The sequence below is a fragment of the Oncorhynchus kisutch genome, linkage group LG26 (genome assembly GCF_002021735.2).
Source record: "Oncorhynchus kisutch isolate 150728-3 linkage group LG26, Okis_V2, whole genome shotgun sequence".
Classification (NCBI taxonomy): Eukaryota; Metazoa; Chordata; class Actinopteri; order Salmoniformes; family Salmonidae; genus Oncorhynchus; species Oncorhynchus kisutch.
The window spans coordinates 32,089,687-32,108,146 of record NC_034199.2 but is presented as its reverse complement, the minus strand read 5'-3'; the positions used below and the strand labels follow the sequence as shown (position 1 = coordinate 32,108,146).

The 18,460-nt window shown below is 42.6% G+C and overlaps 1 protein-coding gene across 5 annotated transcripts in view; it reads right to left on the bottom strand.

Annotated features, from left to right (window-relative positions):
* LOC109870942 (titin) overlaps nt 1-18,460 on the bottom strand; it is a 175,359-nt gene that overhangs the window by 143,267 nt on the left and 13,632 nt on the right. For all 5 annotated transcript variants that reach the window (XM_031805694.1, XM_031805696.1, XM_031805697.1 and 2 more), the window contains exons 9-32: nt 17,502-17,567; nt 17,109-17,367; nt 16,857-16,968; nt 16,297-16,521; nt 16,048-16,190; nt 15,639-15,793; nt 15,209-15,436; nt 14,857-15,101; nt 14,493-14,761; nt 14,239-14,403; nt 12,306-12,474; nt 10,475-12,150; nt 10,047-10,319; nt 9,637-9,903; nt 9,249-9,521; nt 8,889-9,152; nt 8,545-8,805; nt 3,467-3,727; nt 3,086-3,349; nt 2,705-2,965; nt 2,338-2,598; nt 1,995-2,255; nt 1,759-1,900; nt 89-257 (exon numbers count right to left, since the gene is read on the bottom strand). In XM_031805694.1, the coding sequence (XP_031661554.1) occupies nt 89-257; nt 1,759-1,900; nt 1,995-2,255; nt 2,338-2,598; nt 2,705-2,965; nt 3,086-3,349; nt 3,467-3,727; nt 8,545-8,805; nt 8,889-9,152; nt 9,249-9,521; nt 9,637-9,903; nt 10,047-10,319; nt 10,475-12,150; nt 12,306-12,474; nt 14,239-14,403; nt 14,493-14,761; nt 14,857-15,101; nt 15,209-15,436; nt 15,639-15,793; nt 16,048-16,190; nt 16,297-16,521; nt 16,857-16,968; nt 17,109-17,367; nt 17,502-17,567 (6,669 nt within the window). The remainder of the gene's footprint in view (nt 1-88; nt 258-1,758; nt 1,901-1,994; nt 2,256-2,337; nt 2,599-2,704; nt 2,966-3,085; nt 3,350-3,466; nt 3,728-8,544; nt 8,806-8,888; nt 9,153-9,248; nt 9,522-9,636; nt 9,904-10,046; nt 10,320-10,474; nt 12,151-12,305; nt 12,475-14,238; nt 14,404-14,492; nt 14,762-14,856; nt 15,102-15,208; nt 15,437-15,638; nt 15,794-16,047; nt 16,191-16,296; nt 16,522-16,856; nt 16,969-17,108; nt 17,368-17,501; nt 17,568-18,460) is intronic.

Genomic DNA, 18,460 nt, shown 5'->3' with positions numbered 1-18,460 from the left:
AGTAATAATCATATTAATAATGTTTAAATTGATAAGAAAAAAGTTGTTTTTCTTTCTGTATATAAAAATGTGTGATATTTATATTCACCGTCATTTTCTTCTCAGCAGGTTCTGTAATGCAGACATCTTTGCCCTCCACGGTGAGATGAGCCTTTGACATGCTTGCACCAGCGATTACAGAGTACCCTCCGGCATCAGACATGCAGACTGACTGGATCACTAGACGGTGCAGGAATTCCTCAGTGGATACAGTGTATCTGTCAAGGCATTTAGAAATAACAGTTAGGATACAAATGAATAGTTAAGATTCGATCGAAGCAATTGTACACCAGAGGGAGTGCTAAACTACTTTTTTTGTGCTGCGGTGATAAGTTTGAGGCGGATTCAAGTACCGTGAATCAGCACAACTTTGTGTGTACAATTGCTTTTCTACAATAGGTTACCAATGAAATAAAAAACATTATTTTAATAAATGTATTCATAGGCTACTATTTCATCCCTCAACATAAATATAGGCCTAGTCCTGACACATGGTGGTTGCTGTTTTGTTGCCAGATAATATTGTTGTTCTATATCTGTGGACGTGACGCAGTTGTGTGTTCTTTTTTAATATTTTTGGGGGGGGAGTTTTACCCCCTTTTTCTTCCCAATTTCATGGTATCCAATTGTTTTTAGTAGCTACTATCTTGTCTCATCGCTACAACTCCCGTACGGGCTCAGGAGAGACGAAGGTTGAAAGTCATGCGTCCTCCAATACACAACCCAACCAAGCCGCACTGCTTCTTAACACAGCGCGCATCCAACCTGGAAGCCAGCTGCACCAATGTGTCGGAGGGAACACCGTGCACCTGGCAACCTTGGTTAGTGCGCACTGCGCCCGGCCCACCACAGGAGTCGCTGGTGTGTGATGAAACACGGATTTCCCTACCGGCCAACCCCTCCCTAACCCAGACGATGCTAGGCCAATTGTGCGTCGCCCCACGGACCTCCCGGTCGCGGCCGGTTACGACAGAGCCTGGCCGCGAACCCAGTCTATTGACATTTCTTTGTATATATCCATAAAAATTATGGCGATTCATGACTGGCTGAGAAAAGATGTCTCTTCATTCTATTGGTTAGGTTGCCAGAGTGAAGTCTTGTAATTCTATATCTATGGACGCTACCCAGTCATTCGTTCTAAATGTTCTGTTGCCATGCTGGCTGACAAATCTCTTGCTTGCTAGCTAGCCAACCAAGGCTAACACAGTCACGTCAAACCGTGCAGCTAAAATAACACCAAATTAGCTGCATTTCATTTGACCTGTTCTTCTATTGATATTTATTTGTATAGTATATCCATAAAAATTATGCTGATTCATGATTTTGACTGGCTGAGAAAAGATGTCAGTCTCCTCCTCCTGACATGTTAATTGTCAATTGGAGAGCGGAGATCGAATGTCAATATTGAAACTATGTCGAGAGATAAACAGCAACGTTTGTACAACCCCCTGTAAAATATGCCTTTTAAAAGGGGAGATCACGTTAATGAATTGTCTGGCTGACCTGATGAGGCTGTGGATGAGCAGGGATTTCTCAGATTAACAGAAAACAAGATTCCCATTTTTACGTCATAGGTTACCCGTGCTAAACAGTTTTTTTAGTATGGTTTAGGACACGTCTCAACCAATCACAATGACTGTTTTGTCCAACACGTTGTAGAATATTATGATATCCATTACTATCTTTACCTGGTCTAATATTCCTGGTAATAAGACATACCTTTCGGAAATGTCCAGTTCCTGTCCATCTTTCATCCACGTCACCTGAGCATTAGGCTCAGAGATCTCACATACAAAAGTGGCCCTCTTCTTCTCTGTGATCTTGATATCTTTGATATGTTTGGTGAATTCAATAATGCGAGCTAAAACACAAAGATGGCACAGAAATAAGACTTAAGTTTGTGAAATATCAAAGAAAATCTTGTTTTAGAAAATGTAAGAAAAAGAAGAACATACCATCAACATAAAGCTTTGCTGATGACGCAGCAGAACCAGCCACAAACTTGTACTCTGCACCATCACCAAAATTAACATTTCGGATGGTGAGAGAGTGAGTTAGGTGTTTGGTGCGGCTCTGGCATCTGTCAGTGGAGCGAATCTCAACACCATTCTTCAGCCACTTGTAGGTGATGCCCTCATAGTTGACATTCACTTCAAATGTGATGGTGTCTTTCTCCTGTGCACTGAGATCTTTCAGCATGTTGGTGATCAAAATGGCTAAGGAAATAAGAAAAATGTTACGATCAATACTGACAATATGATTGGGGATTACTTCCTTGATAATGAAGAGTGAATTTACCATTGATAGTCAAAGTGGCAGAGACTCTGTCATTTCCACAGACAAAGGTGTATTCTGCAGAGTCTTCACTGCCAGTGTTCATGATCTTGAGCTGGTGAAGTTTGCCCTGCACCACAATCCTGAACTTGTCACTCATTTCTATCTCCACTCCATTCTTCAGCCAGGTGGATGGGACATTGAAATGTGACACTTCGCATTCAAAAGTGGCCACCTGGGTCTCTGGGACTTCAATGTTCTTGATGGGTTTTGTGACACGCAGAGCTGGACAAATCACATTAAATCAACATTTACATAAAAGGTATCAATTGAGTATTCGTCGATCATATACCCAGTACTCTAGTCCATTCATCACAAACGCAATACCGACCTTCAACATGTAAAGATGCACTGCATTGCAGGTTTCCAACTACAGCAGTGTACTCTCCATGGTTGTTAGTCTTCACATTCTGGATGATCAGCTTGTGAGCTTTTCTCTCAGACAGAATTTTGATGTTTTCACTTGGTTTAAGCTCAACGTTATTGAACATCCATTTTATAGGGATGTCATCATGAGACAGGCTCAGCTCAAAAGAGGCAGTGGCATCCAATAGTGATGTCACATCTTTAGGCTTCTTAACAACCTTAATTGCTGAAAAAAATATTGACAAGAGTCAAAAACCTCAAAGGGTAAGTAGAAACATCTCAAGTATAGATACATTTGTATACTGATTGTATACATAAATTTGTGACAGTTAATATTTTAACTTACTCTCAACGTTCAATTTGGCATTAGCAGATAGTTTTCCATGTTTGAATCCATAAACTGATTCATCACGTGTGTCGCAGTTCTTGATCTTCAAGGTGTGGACCATGCCATCAATTGTGATTTCATATTTCTCACTAGGTTGGATATCTACACCATTCTTAATCCATTGTGAGTCCTTCACATTCTTGTGGCTGAGCTCGAGACTGAACTCTGCCTCCTGTGTCTCAGTGACAGTTTGGTTCGTCAGGGTCTTCTTGACTTTCACAGCTATGAAATCAAACATAAACATTACATAACAGCAAGCATATAGTAATCCTATGATAGTCATATATTAATGCCAGTTGAAAACAAACAAAACATTTCTGCTCAAAAGGTAACACCTACACTCAACCCTCAGGATGGCAGTTGTCTTGGAGTTTGCAACCTGGTAAGTGTATTCACCGATGTCCTGGGGTCTAGTTATGGTAATAACAAGACATCTGACAGCTCCATTTTTCACATGTTTGACATTGTCACTGAAGTCCACAGGTTGTCCATCCTTCAGCCACTTGCCCTCAGCAGCTGGGTTGGCCACGTCACACTCCAGCTCAGCTGTCTGAGACTCAGCCACAGTCACGTCCTGGAGTGGTCTGTTTATGGCACCACCTGGGAACATGGAGACACGGTTTAGTTTTATATAACAGGCTAAAAGTGAAAGTAGTAGTGAAAGGTGGAGTTATAATCATTAATATTTCCTTATGGAAATAAGGAATTTTGGATGTTTTTAGACTTGGTCCCTTTCAGGCAATTTTTGTAAACTCAGTGCAGTTCGCTGAATATTTTGTGCAGTTTGAACACTCCAAAGGAACTCAGACCCCTCAAAGAGCCCCTGAAGCAAACCGAACTGAGAACATCGAGAGGTTGTCTGAGTTTGGTTCACTTGAATTCCACTGTCTGGTTCCCTTTTTTAGGGCAATGTGAACACAAAGCTCCCCAGTTTAAAGCTAGGGGGCAGAATTTTCACTTTTGGATAAATAGCGTACCCAATTTCAACGTCCTGCTACTCATGCCAAGAATATAAGATATGCATATTATTCATATATTTGGATAGAAAACACTCTGAAGTTTCTAAAACGGTTTGAATCATGTCTGTGAGTATAACAGAACTTATGTAGCAGACAAAACCCCAAGGACTAACTGTTCAGATTTTTTTATTTTTCCTGCTCTCTGTTCACTAAATTGTCTTTGCCATTGGATATTTAATAGGAACCTATTTTCAGTTCCTCCCGCAAAAGGACCAATTGTGATGTTTGTGGGACATATTGGCGTGCCAACAAAAGAAGCTCGTCAAAGGTAATGCATCTTTTATATTTTATTTCAGCGTTTTGTGTAGTGCCTGGTATGCTAGCTCCTTTGTTTACTGCTGGTGTAGATGGGTGCAGGCTATCAGATAATAGCTTGTTGGCTGGATTCACAACGAGTGTAGCTTTAATTGAGTATCTTACATGTGTGATTTAATGAAAGTTTGAGTTTTATAGCATTTTATTTGAATCTGGCGCTCTGCATTTCCCCCAGCAATTGGCCAGTTGAGACGCTAGTGTCTCCCCTATCCATAAGAGGTTTAACTTGTCATTATTCCCGCACCACACACAGACTACTGCAACACTGTTTCCCCTGCCATAAACACCACACAATAGACTACTGCAACACAGTTTCCCCTGCCATAACCCCTCACAATAGTGCCACAAAAGAGAGAAGATGAGGATGCGCATTGATATTAATTAGTGATTAATATCCATCCAAGATGGCGTAGCAGTCAGACGTCTGTTTGTCTTGTCCTGTCCCATGTATATATATTTTTTTCTTCGTATATACACTGCTCAAAAAAATAAAGGGAACACTTAAACAACACAATGTAACTTCAAGTCAATCACACTTCTGTGAAATCAAACTGTCCACTTAGGAAGCAACACTGATTGACAATAAATTGCACATGCTGTTGTGCAAATGGAATAGACAACAGGTGGAAATTATAGGCAATTAGCAAGACACCCCCAATAAAGGAGTGGTTCTGCAGGTGGTGACCACAGACCACTTCTCAGTTCCTATGCTTCCTGGCTGATGTTTTGGTCACTTTTGAATGCTGGCGGTGCTTTCACTCTAGTGGTAGCATGAGATGGATGGGACATCAATGCGAGCTGTGGCAAGAAGGTTTGCTGTGTCTGTCAGCGTAGTGTCCAGAGCATGGAGGCGCTACCAGGAGACAGGCCAGTACATCAGGAGATGTGGAGGAGGGCGTAGGAGGGCAACAACTCAGCAGCAGGACCGCTACTTTCACCTTTGTGCAAGGAGGAGCAGGAGGAGCACTGCCAGAGTCCTGCAAAATTACCTCCAGCAGGCCACAAATGTGCATGTGTCTGCTCAAACGGTCAGAAACAGATTCCATGAGGGTGGTATGAGGGCCCGACGTCCACAGGTGGGGTTGTGCTTACAGCCCAACACCGTGCAGGACGTTTGGAATTTGCCAGAGAACACCAAGATTGGCAAATTCGCCACTGGCGCCCTGTGCTCTTCACAGATGAAAGCAGGTACACACTGAGCACATGTGACAGACGTGACAGTCTGGAGACGCCGTGGAGAACGTTCTGCTGCCTGCAACATCTTCCAGCATGACCGGTTTGGCGGTCGGTCAGTCATGGTATGGGGTGGCATTTCTTTGGGGGGCCGCACAGCCCTCCATGTGCTCGCCAGAGGTAGCCTGACTGCCATTAGGTACCGAGATGAGATCCTCAGACCCCTTGTGAGACCATATGCTGGTGCGGTTGGCCCTGGGTTCCTCCTAATGCAAGACAATGCTAGACCTCATGTGGCTGGAGTGTGTCAGCAGTTCCTGCAAGAGGAAGGCATTGATGCTATGGACTGGCCCGCCCGTTCCTCAGACCTGAATCCAATTGAGCACATCTGGGACATCATGTCTCGATCCACCAACGCCACGTTGCACCACAGACTGTCCAGGAGTTGGCGGATGCTTTCGTCCAGGTCTGGGAGGAGATCCCTCAGGAGACCATCCGCCACCTCATCAGGAGCATGCCCCGGCGTTGTAGGGAGGTCATACGGGCACGTGGAAGCCACACACACTACTGAGCCTCATTTTGACTTGTTTTAAGGACATTACATCAAAGTTGGATCAGCCTGTAGTGTAGTTTTCCACTTTAATTTTGAGTGTGATTCCAAATCCAGACCTCCATGGGTTGATAAATTCGATTTCCATTGATAATTTTTGTGTGATTTTGTTGTCAGCACATTCAACTATGTAAAGAAAAAAGTATTTAATAAGAATATTTCATTCATTCAGATCTAGGATGTGTTATTTTAGTGTTCCCTTAATTTTTTTGAGCAGGGTATATTTTAATCTCAATTTCCATCTACGGACTGAACATACTCTCCTATAACCCGCCTCACCCAATGTGGTACGGATCTGCAATTTTTTTCACTTTAGAACCGGAACCCCCATCAGAAGCTAGCCAGCTAACTAGCTACTAGCTAGTAGTCAGTTAGCCACTGCTAGCAGTCATCACCGTTAACTCGGACATCAGCCAGCCTCAGCTCGGTCAATTCCTGACAGTCTGCACAGCGCGATATCAACCCAGAGCATATCGGACTGCTTTTTTTCTACCACATCTCTTCATCTCCAGATTCCTACCGCAAGCTCTGAACCTTTACACCGGATCATCACAGCTAGCTAGCTGCTATCATGGCTAGTGGCTACTCCTGGCTAACGTCTCTGTCCCGAAGCAAGCACCAGTTAGCCTGGAGCTAGCCTCGAGGTCGGCCCATCTCCCGGCTAGCTGAAGAGGTCCATCAGCCAATTCTCGGGCTACAATACCTGTTTTGCCAATTGGCCTGGACCTTTTTACTGCCGACATGGAGCCCCGCCGATCCATCACGACTGGTCTGTCGACGTAACCGTCCGAGGGGGTTTCAACAGGCTCTTCCGTTGCGACATCCCCCGAAGGCCCTTCTGCAAGCCTGCTAGCCCCAGCCCGCTAGCTGTCTGAATTGCCGTGTCTCCAGCTCACCTAGCTACTCACTGGACCCTATGAAAACTCAGCTAGATCACTTGGTGCCATCCGTTTTGTCACCAAAGCCTCATATACTACCCACCACTGCGACCTGTATGCTCTCGTTGCCTGGCCCTCACTACATATTCATCGCCAAACCCACTGGCTCCAGGTCATCTATAAGTCTATGCTAGATAAAGCCCCGCCTTGTCTCAGCTCACTGGTCACCATAGCAACACCCACCCGTATATTTCACTGGTCACCCCCAAAGCCAACACTTCCTTTGGCCGCCTTTCCTTCCAGTTCTCTGCTGCCAATTACTGGAACGAATTGCAAAAATCACTGAAGCTGGAGTCTTATATCTCCCTCTCTAACTTTAAGCATCAGCTGTCAGAGCAGCTTACCGATCACTGTACATGTACACAGCCAATCTGTAAATAGCACACCCAACTACCTCATCCCCATATTGTTACTTATCCTCTTGCTCTGTTGCACCCCAGTATCTCTACTTGCACATCATCATCTGCACATCTATCACTCCAGTGTTAATGCTAAATTGTAATTATTTCACCTCCATGGCCTATTTATTGACTTACCTCCCTAATCTTCTATATTTGCACACACTGTACATAGATTTTTCTATTGTGTTATTGACTGTACGTTTATTTATTCCATGTGTAACTCTGTGTTGTTGTTTTTGTCACATTGCTTTGCTTTATCTTGGCCAGGTCACAGTTGTAAATAAGAACTTGTTCTCAACTGGCCTACCTGGTTAAATAATGGTGAATTGTCAAGGATGCACAGAATTTCCTAAATATGTGTGGTATTTTTAGTTATGAATATTTGTTTGCAATATGTGACCTATAGGCTAAGAGAGCTTCATAAACTGTTTATTCGATTGTGGGGGTTGAATAGTGTGAGAACACATCAACATATTTGTTGAGAATCACAAAATCAATTCTTCTTCTTAAAGGGTTAGTAGCTTACATTGGGTGTACAATTTTAAATTACAGCATTATTTCATCTGCATTTATTCTGCTGCTATTTATTATGTTATCAATAATATTTACATGGTAATAGTATCTATCTTCTGATTACAATTATTATGTCTTATTTTGTAACTAAATATATTATATTATATATATATATATTAGCTTCCAAAATGTATCTAGCTGTGCGATAGCACATTCTGATGGAATGGCTTTTCCTGCACAAACCTAGAGTGCATTGAAGAAATGTTGGCATGTTTTACTCCAGAGATCACTTTAAAGAGGACTGAGATTGGTTCTTTTAAAAATAACTATATGTGAAAACACCCTAATCGTTTCCAACTCAGCAGACAACTTTGAGTCAGTGCAGTAGAAATCAATGGATCTTTTCAGAAGGAGTTTATGTACAATATCATGAAGACGTTAAACATACCTGACACAGTAATCTTTGCACTGGATGTCTGTTCACCAGCAGCGAATGTGTATTGCCCCTCTTCATCCTTCATGGTGTTAATGACAGTCAGGCTGTAATTCTTGCCCTTGGCCTCAATCTTGTGCTTTGGACCAGCTTTGAGTTCTTGTTTCTTGAATGTCCACACAGCGGCAATGCCAGGGTGGGAAACCTCGACTTGAAATGTTATATTCTGGGTCTCTGTGCAAACTTGATCCTCCATATGCTTCACGATATGAATTTCTGTAAAATAACAAAATAAGTTGAATAGGGTCTGTATAAATGGGGTCTGAATGAACTTGCAACACACACAGTAAAAAACATACTTTCGATAGTCAGTTTACAGCTAGAGTCAGCTTTGCCAACACATAGCTTGTAGGTTCCTTCATCAGTGGCAAAGGTCCTGTGGAATACCAGGTGCTGTTTGGATCCCTTTGCAAGCATCTGGATTCTCTCGCAGGGCATCAGAAGCTTGTCATTGTGTAACCATTTCACAGAGGTAACATCAGCAGCAGAGATTTTAGTCTCAATAACAGCCTTGGTGCCCTCAACTGCGGTAACATCCGTGAGTGGGCTCAAAATTTCAACCGCTGTAAAACAGGGAAAAAATATAATTTAAAAAATCTGGTGATTCACAATATAATTATACCAATATGAATATAGTCAAACTGATAAAATTTGCTTACTTTGAATGTTCAACTTCCCAGAGGTTGTGATATCCTGAGTTGGGACAAAGAATGAGTATGTTGCAGCATCATCTCTGCTCACATTTTCAACAAGCAGCTTGTGTACCAGTTTGTCGATAACGATGTGGATGCGATCTGTAGCGGAGATTGCTTGGCCATTCTTCATCCATGTTCCCTCAACGTTTTCCTGGGAGAATCGCACTTCTAATTGAGCAATGTCACCCTCGCAGATTGTCAGGTCAGTGAGGGGTTGCATCAGTGTCACAGGGCGCACTGAAGGAACAGACATTGACATTGTTACGCTGTTCATCCCACCTTTTCAACAGTAATGGTTGTCTTGAGAATAAGAGAAGAAGCTAACCACTCTAATAACAAAGTCACAACTCACGTTTCATCTTCAGGGAGGCACTGGTCTGTATATCGTAAATTTTGAATGTATATTTTCCCTGATCTTCTTTCTTGATGTCTTTGACAGACAAGGTATGGCGTCCACGACAGGAGGAGGTAACATATTTGCTGCTGGGCGTGATTTCCTTGTCATTGAAGTACCATGTACCTTCAGCATCCTCTCGAGACAATTCTACCTCAAACTCCCCAGTGTAGGTCTCAGGCACTTCAATGTTCTCCAGCCTCTTCACGATTGACAGTGAAGCACCTGCACGATAGGAACATTTGAAGTTAAACAGTTTCAGAGTTACTGTTCTATAATTAACGCATTCCAACGTCCCTATTTTCACAGTTGAAAATAACTGTTGAAGTCCGTGAAAGTGATATAGTATAGTAAGAAAAACTGCCAACCTTCCACATTGAGTCTGGCAGTGGTCCTGATGTGGTCATCTTCAATAACAGCACAACTGTATTCTGCATCGTCCTTCATGTTGATGGTCAGTACAGAAAGGAAATGAACCTTTCTGTCTGAGTGCATCCTGTATTTGTCTCCAGAGAAAATCTCTGCATTGTTCTTCAGCCATTTGACTTTGACAAAAGGCTCACTGGTCTCACACTCAAAGGTCACCATGGTGTCCTTCTCTTTAGCTTCCACATCCTCTAGTTGTTGAGCAAAGGTAATAACTGTCGTGGTTAAAGTGAAACAAAGGAAAGACACATTTAATATGATTTTTTAAGGTAGACAGAACAGTTTTCTATATTTCTTTATACAAAATGACATACAACTTTTAACTATTTGTAGAATACAAGCTTCATATGCATTGAAATAGATAATTTACCTTGCACCAGCAGGAATGCCTGGCTTGAAGCCTCTCCAGCAATGTTTATGGCTTTGACCATGATGCTAGCAGAGTCTTCTGCTGTGACATCTCTGACCACTAATTCACATACGTGGTCTTCAGGCCAGAACCAGTAAATACGATCTGTCTTCTCCAGTAGGATTCCATTCTTGAACCACTGGCACTCAGGTTCCGGTTTGCCAACAACTCTGACTCTGAAGCGAACTTCCTCGGTCTGAGACACGGTCTGGCTTGCAATGCGTTCCAAGATCTTTGGAGCTTCCATGCTGGGAGAGAGCTGTACTTTCTCTGGTTTGATTGTGGGGATGGTGAGTTTTCCCTCCTCCAAGTCTTTCTTGTTCTTAGCCTCAGACAACAGTTTCTGATGGTGAAGCAGTTCTTCCTTCCTCTTCCTAAGCATGTCCTCATAGGACTCATCCTTTCTTCTGGACTTGAGCTCCACAGCAGTGATGGCTTCATAATAACCTTCCTCTGTCCTGCGCTTAAATTTACTCTTCAACTCATCTGTCTCCTCTGTGGACTTCTCATGAATGACTCTTTCAGTCTTCCTCAGTTTGACAACTTCCTTTGGCTGGGCATCAGCAGGTCTGTCAACCTTCACAACTTCAAAGCTAATTCTTCCTTGTTCAGTAGTGTCATGTGCCTTTGGTTCAGGAATGCGACGGAGAATAGATCTGAAGTCCTCTTTCTGTGTGATCTCTATCTTCACCAGATGCTCAGCTGTGCCCTCAGGGTTCTCTGCTACCACTTTGACATATCCTGCATCATATAACTTGATATCGATAATCTCAAGATAGTAAATGCCATCATAGCGAAGTCTCATTCTCTTGCTCTTGCGAATGAGCTGCTCATTGAGGTACCAGTTGACCTTGGGTGTAGGATAACCAATCACTCTGCAACGGAATCTTGCAATGTCACCTTCCAACACTCTTGCTGGCTCGGGAAGAAGGACAATTTCAGGCTTTGACTTCTCTGAATACTCATCTGCAGTGACTCCAGAAGGACCTCCTTCGTGAGCCATGCGCTCCATCTCATCAATTCTGTATATTTCCCTCTTGCCCTCCTCAACAAGGCTCTTCTCATCCTTTACAATGAGTGTAGCTGAGGTCTGGTCAACTCCAAATTTGTTAGTGGCTCTGCAGGTGATAACACCACTGTCTCTGGCATAGGCAACTTCAAAGTCAAGACTACAGTAGCCAAATTCATTAACCATGTGCAATCTGTTAGCAGCTGCAAGGGGTTTGCCATCAAGTAACCACTCAACAACCATAGTGGGATCACCAATAGGGGTCAGTCTGCATTCAAAGTGGACAGCACCAGAATGCTTCAGCCTGACGGAAGTCAGCTTCTTCTTAAACTGCGGTTTCTGCTGCTTGACCTTGTCATATAGGTCAGCCTCCTCCCACTGCTCTTGGCCATAACGTAGATGCAGAGATTCCAACTCTGGAGCTGCAATTTCCTTGGCCTTGTAGGTTCCCTTGGTGATAATGAGTCTCCTCTCCGGTGCAGGTGCAGCAACATCCACTTCAATGTTGACTCTGCAGCGAGTGGTATCTCTTCCAGCTTTGTTAATGGCTGTGGCTGTGTACCAGGCACTATCAGAACTCACAGATTGTGGGATATAGAATTTGGCTTGTCCCTTGAGGCCCTCAATCCTACAACAGACATCATTGTTAGTAAATCAGTACAGCCTTGTAATATAAAGATAGTAACAATATACATATCATAAGGACTGGAGAGGTATTTGGTGCACATGATGTATATCATAGGCATGTGCACATTGAGATAGCAGGTGGGGCAAAACACATACTTAATATTTGGGTGCTTCTGTGGGGAGATGATGTCACTGTTTTTCAGCCAAACAATGTCAGGCAGGGGGTTTCCGATGGCTTTGACAGCCAACTCAACCAGAGTGCCTTTCTTGACACTGACGTTCTTCAGCTTCTCAATAAACTGGGGTCTGACCAGGTTCTCTTTGGCTGTACATGGAGAAACACACATGAGAACAATGCTATCATTCAACAATGGTTCAGTGCATTTGGAAATGATTCACACCCCTTGACTTTTCTAAAAAAAAAAAAAAATTATTTTTCTGATCAATCTACACAAATTATCCCATTATGACAAAGCAAAAACAGTTTTTTATAAATGTTTGCACATTTATAAAAAAAACTACAACTGAAATATCACATTTACATAAGTATTCAGAACATTTCCTCAGTACTTTGTTGAATCACCTTTGGCAGCGATTACAGCCTCAAGCTTTCTTAGTTATGACACTATAACCTTGGCACACCTGCATTTGGAGAGTTTCTCCCATTCATTTCTGCAGATCCTCTCAAGCATTGTCAGGTTGGATGGGGAGTGACGCTGCACACCTATTTTCAGGTCTCTGCAGAGATGTTCGATCGGGTTCAAGTTCGGCTCTGGCTGGGCCACTCAAGGAAGCCACTCCTGCGTTGTCTTGGCTGTGTGCTTAGGGCCGTTGTCCTGTTGGAAGGTGAACCTTCACCCCAGTCTGAGGTCCTGAGTACTCTGGAGCAAGTTTTCATCAAGGATCTCTCTGTACTTTGCTCCGTTTATCTTCCCTCTATCCTGACTAGTCTCCCAGTCCCTGCAGCTGAAAAACATCCCCACAGCATGATACTGTCACCACCATGCTTCACCATAGGGATGGTGCCAGGTTTCCTCCAGACGTAACGCTTGGCATTCAGGCCAAAGAGTTCAATCTTGGTTACATCAGAACAAAGAATCTTCTTTCTCATGGTCTGAGAGTCTTTAGGTGTCTTTTGGCAAACTCCAAGTAGGCTGTCATGTGCCTTTTACTGAGGAGTGGCTTCTGTCTGGCCACTCTACCATAAAGCCCTGATTGGTGGAGTGGAGCAGAGATGGTTGTCCTTCTGGAAAATTCTCCCATCTTCATAGAGGAACTTTGGAGCCATGTCAGAGCGACCATCGAGTTTTTGGTAACGTCCCTGACCAAGGCCCTTCTCCACCGATTGCTCAGTTTGGCCGGGTGGCCAGCTCTAGGAAGAGTCTTGGTGGTTCCAAACTTCTTCCATTTGAGATTGATGGAGGCTACTCTGTCCTTGGGGACCTTCAATGCTGCAGACATTTTTTGGTACCCTTCCCCAGATCTGTGCCTTGACACAATCCTGTCTCAGAGCTCTACAGACAAATCCTTGGTCTTTGCTATGACATGCCCTGTCAACTGTGGGACCTTATATAAACAGGTGTGTCTTTCCAAATCATGTCCAATCAGTTGAATTTACCACAGGTGGACTCCAGTCAAGTTGTAGAAACATCTCAAGGATGACCAATGGAAACAGGATTCACCTGAGTTCAATTTTGAGTCTCACAGCAAAATGTCTGAATACTTAACAATTTTTTTATACATTTACAATAAATTCTAAAAACCTGTTTTCGCTTTGTCATTATGGGGTATTGTGTGTAAATTGATGAGGAAAATGTCTTATTTATTCGATTTTAGAATAAGACTGTAATGTAAGAGAATGTGGAAAAAGTCAAGGGATCTGAATTATTTCCGAATGCACTGTATATGACAGTGCTTTTCAATTCTGCCCCTGGGGGGCTGCAAGGAGAGGATGAAAAACAGAAGTGTTTCAACCCTCCAGGACCTACATTGAAAAGCCCTGGTTTATTATGTATCAATACAAACTGACAATTATTTTTTTGCTTTAAAATGAGGAATGAGTATACCAGATACAATACAAAGATCTTACCATCAACTGTAAGTGTTATGGACACAGAGCTTTTCCCAGCTCTGTTTTGAGCAACTACCGTCCACTCTCCAGAGTCATGGGGCATGGCTGGAACCACAATCAGTGACTGAGTTCCATCTTCCTTCACCACTATCTTGTGGGTGTAATCATTGACAACTTGGTGTCCTGAACAGAACAAAGAAAGGAATAATAGTTCTAATATTTATTTTATAAAACATATCTTAGACGATGTATCATGTTTTCACATCACTTACCATTGTGGAACCAGAAAGTGTCAGGCATGGGTCTACCAACTACTTTCAGGTCAAATCTGGCAGTCTGCCCTTCAGCACACTTGAATGACTGTGGCTTCAAGACAAACACAGGCTTGTACAGTCTCTCAAGCTGACTCTCATCAGTGTCATCAAGCCTGCTTGCAGGAGAGCGGGCAGGAGAGCGGCTTGTAGAGCGTCCGGGAGAACGCCCGGGAGAGCGGCTTGTAGAGCATCCGGGAGAACGACTCAGAGATCTTGGGGACTGAGACCTGAGCAAATAAATACCAAAATCTGTGATACTTGGTATGTTTTATGATGTTAAAACAAATATACATTAAAATACATTTGGTAATAAAAATCTCACCTAATTCTCTGCATTGCCTGAGGTTCAGGTGTGTAACACTGAGCTACTGCAATGGCAGTGGGCTCCACATACAGTTTCCCAGAGCTCACAGAATTTCCCTTCATGTTGCTGGCAAATGCTGTGTAAACACCTTCATCTTCTGGCAGCACCACAGGAAGTCGCAGGCTGGCTCTACCATCCTGAAGACTCTCCATCTGGTAACGGCCGCCATGATGGATACGCTTGCCATCTTTGTACCATATGATCTATTGAGAGACAAGAAAAACTTGATGACTATATCAAATATACAACATTTTAAATTAAGTGGAATGGACACTTTGTATCAAATAAAAATACATGGTTTCTTTACTACCTTGGGTAGTGGAGTTCCTGCCATTTTGCAGTGGAAAGTGACCCCCATTCCTTCCATGATGCTGTAGTTTTTAACTGGAGTGGCAAAGGCTGACTGTACAGCCTCACGGTCTGTACAAGTCACCATCTCTTCCCGATCCTCAGTCACAATTTGTTGGTATGTAATCTGCAGGATGCGGATCTCAATCTCGTGGATAATCCTCTCCTCAAATGAAGAAATCTGGAGTTCCTGTAAAAAAACATTGGAATAAAGCATGTCTTGTCTCAAAACAAGTGGCTGAGAACAAATATAAAATATGATAACGTCACAATGATAGCACACTGCTAGCCTGGGTACCAGTCGATTTGTGCTAACATTCCACTCATTGTACTCCGTGTCAAACAGATTGGTACCCAGGTTAGTGTGTAGTTTTTTTTATTCATCCAAATACCTGAGTTCTAACAAAGCTTTGCATCTGTGCCATTCTCTGGATGTACTTCTGGTCATCATATTCGCTCACAACAACAGGGGAAACATTCGCCTGCACCGTAGTCACTTCATTATTATGGGTCATTTCATGTTTCTTCATGTATTCTTCATATTCCCCTGTAAACAACATATACAATGTATAAACAAAAGACAGGCCCAGTTGGTTTCACAGGCCCAGATATAGAAAATGAGTGTGTCCCAAATTGCACCCGATTCCCTATGTAATGCACTACTTTTGACCAAGGACCATATGGCTCTGGTCAAAAGTAGTGCACTACAGTATGTAAGGAACAGAGTGCCATTTAGGATGCATCATATTACTGGATTTGTAGTCCATGAGATTAAACAACATTCTGATTAAAGAGACTGACCTTCCTCCAGCAGACTGGCTGAGGCAGACTCTTCTCCAAGCTGGTTCCTGGCTACGATGGAGTACTCTCCAGCATCATCAGCAAACGTCATGGAGATCTCCAATTTACACACTCCACTCTCCTTATTGTAGTGCACTTTATATCTAATGGATGAATAAGTAATATATTGTAAACAGTACAATCAATTATCAATACACTCTTACAAATGCATAATAGAGATTCATTGAAAATGTGTCACAAGTAGGCTACCTGTATCCTGTAGTAAGGGGCACTCCAGTCTTCTTCCAGATAATGTTGGGCTTGTGGCTGCCTCCGATCTGGCACTCAAAGACAACTCTTCCGCCCTCCACCAACTTCTGTACAGTTGGTTTCTTGACAAAGAAGGGAGCGACAGCATCTGCAGTATCTACTGGTGATCCTGTGGTGATGACATTCACCTCTGACATGGTCTCCTCCTTTGCTTCAACAGCAAAGCTAGAAGAACGTTGGAAATATACAGTAATTAGGGCAAATGTATCTCAAAAAGTGCCTGAAATAAGATTAGACTTACGATGACCTTACAGTCGAAACATTAAAACGTTGAGCATAAAAGAACCTTGAAAATGTCTTATTTTTGAGTGAGGACCCTCTACTATTGAATCTGAAATAGGATTACTCCAACTTCTTTCATCCCCATTTGAAAAACTCAAACAGGGAAGATTCACTATGATCTGCTGGCAATTGATTTCATAATGTATAATGAGCAGCATAGAATGATTATACCTGCCAAGAGTTTGCAAATATAGTGGTAGAAAATAGTTGGCACTCACTGTTTCTCTTTAGTTGTAAAGTCAAACATAGTGACAGTTCTCTGCTGTGTCATCATTTCCTGCTGTGTCATCTCTTGTGTCATCTCTTCCCTGGTCTCAATCTCCTCAGTTACTAGAAGAAAGAAATGTATACAAGTATTAGCACATTCATAAACCAATACACCCAATTAACCATTTGGCAGTACAGTATTCAACCTCAACAGTAAGTAGTCATTGTAGACAGGAATGTAAAAAACGAAACTGCCTGTTTACCTTTGACAAGCAGGTAGCAGGATGTACTGATGGTTCCAGCCTCGCTAGTAGCAGTGCAAGTGAAGCGACCGCTGTCTTCTACGAAGGCCTCGCGGATGACCAGACGGGCACATTTACTCTCATAAGTGATCTGGAAGTCAATGGAGCTCTCAATTCTGTAGTCCTCTCTGAACCATATGATGCCAGGGGCAGGGTGACCAGTGATCTGACATTCCAGAGTCACAGATTCACCCTCAGTCACAGTCACGTTCTTCAAGCCCTGAAAAAAAATAATTTTTAAATATATTACAAAATATTGATGATATTTGACATAGATGAAGTTAGAAATGATGCTTGAATAGACAACAATAATGTATATATAGCCTGAAATAAAGCCACTAGAGAAATACTTACAGCTACAAGAGTAGGTGGCACAACTGGCTCTTCTGCATGGGATGGGACTGCTGCAGTCTCAACAATCTGTTAAAATGCATATAAGTTACAAAAAGTCACAAACAGTACAGTATCTGAACTATGACTTTAGGAGTGGTGAAACATGGGTGAAATGGATGCAAGTTAAGAATTAATCCTAGAAAGAAGAAGAGTTGTGACAACAGGTTGGAAACAGATAAATGAAGAGGAAGAAGAGCAGAGCAAGCTAGGTTTTCTTTATGAAGCAAATGGATTCTGAAACAAAGGGGACGTAGCGTGGCTTCAGCGTTATGGTGAAGAGGAGGTTTACCAATACCAATCAGTGAGGTGAGACTCCACACAGTGTTATTTTAGAGGGCGCAACACTCCAGACTACAAACCTTTGTTTCCAAAGTCTTATACATTTGCTCCATTCCCCCTGTAAACCTAGCGCCTATCTCAGTCTGTAACTGATTGTCGAAATCATCTTTTGATCAACATGTGCAGAGGTAGAGGATAACTCTTTCTGCAGTGTGGCAATAGCAGAACCTGCTACTGAAACCTGACCAAACCAAGGAAAATACCATTATCATCACGAATCAGAACAAAGCATTATGATATTGCCTGCTTTGTTTAGCAATATTAAGGACGATCACTTAAAAATATAATGGAATGGATAACGATGTACAGTATACGGATGAAGTGAGCATTCGAATAAAAAAACAAAATACCTTATTTACATAAGTATTCAGACCCTTTGCTATAAGACTCAAAATCTATCTCCATTGATCATCCTTGAGATGTTTCTACAACTTGATTGGTGTCCACCTGTGGTAAATTCAACTGATTGGATGTGATTTGGAAAGGCACACACCTGTCTACATGAGGTCCCACAGTTGACAGTGCACGTCAGAGCAAAAAAACAAGCCATGAGGTCAAGGGAACCGCCGTAAAGCTCCAAG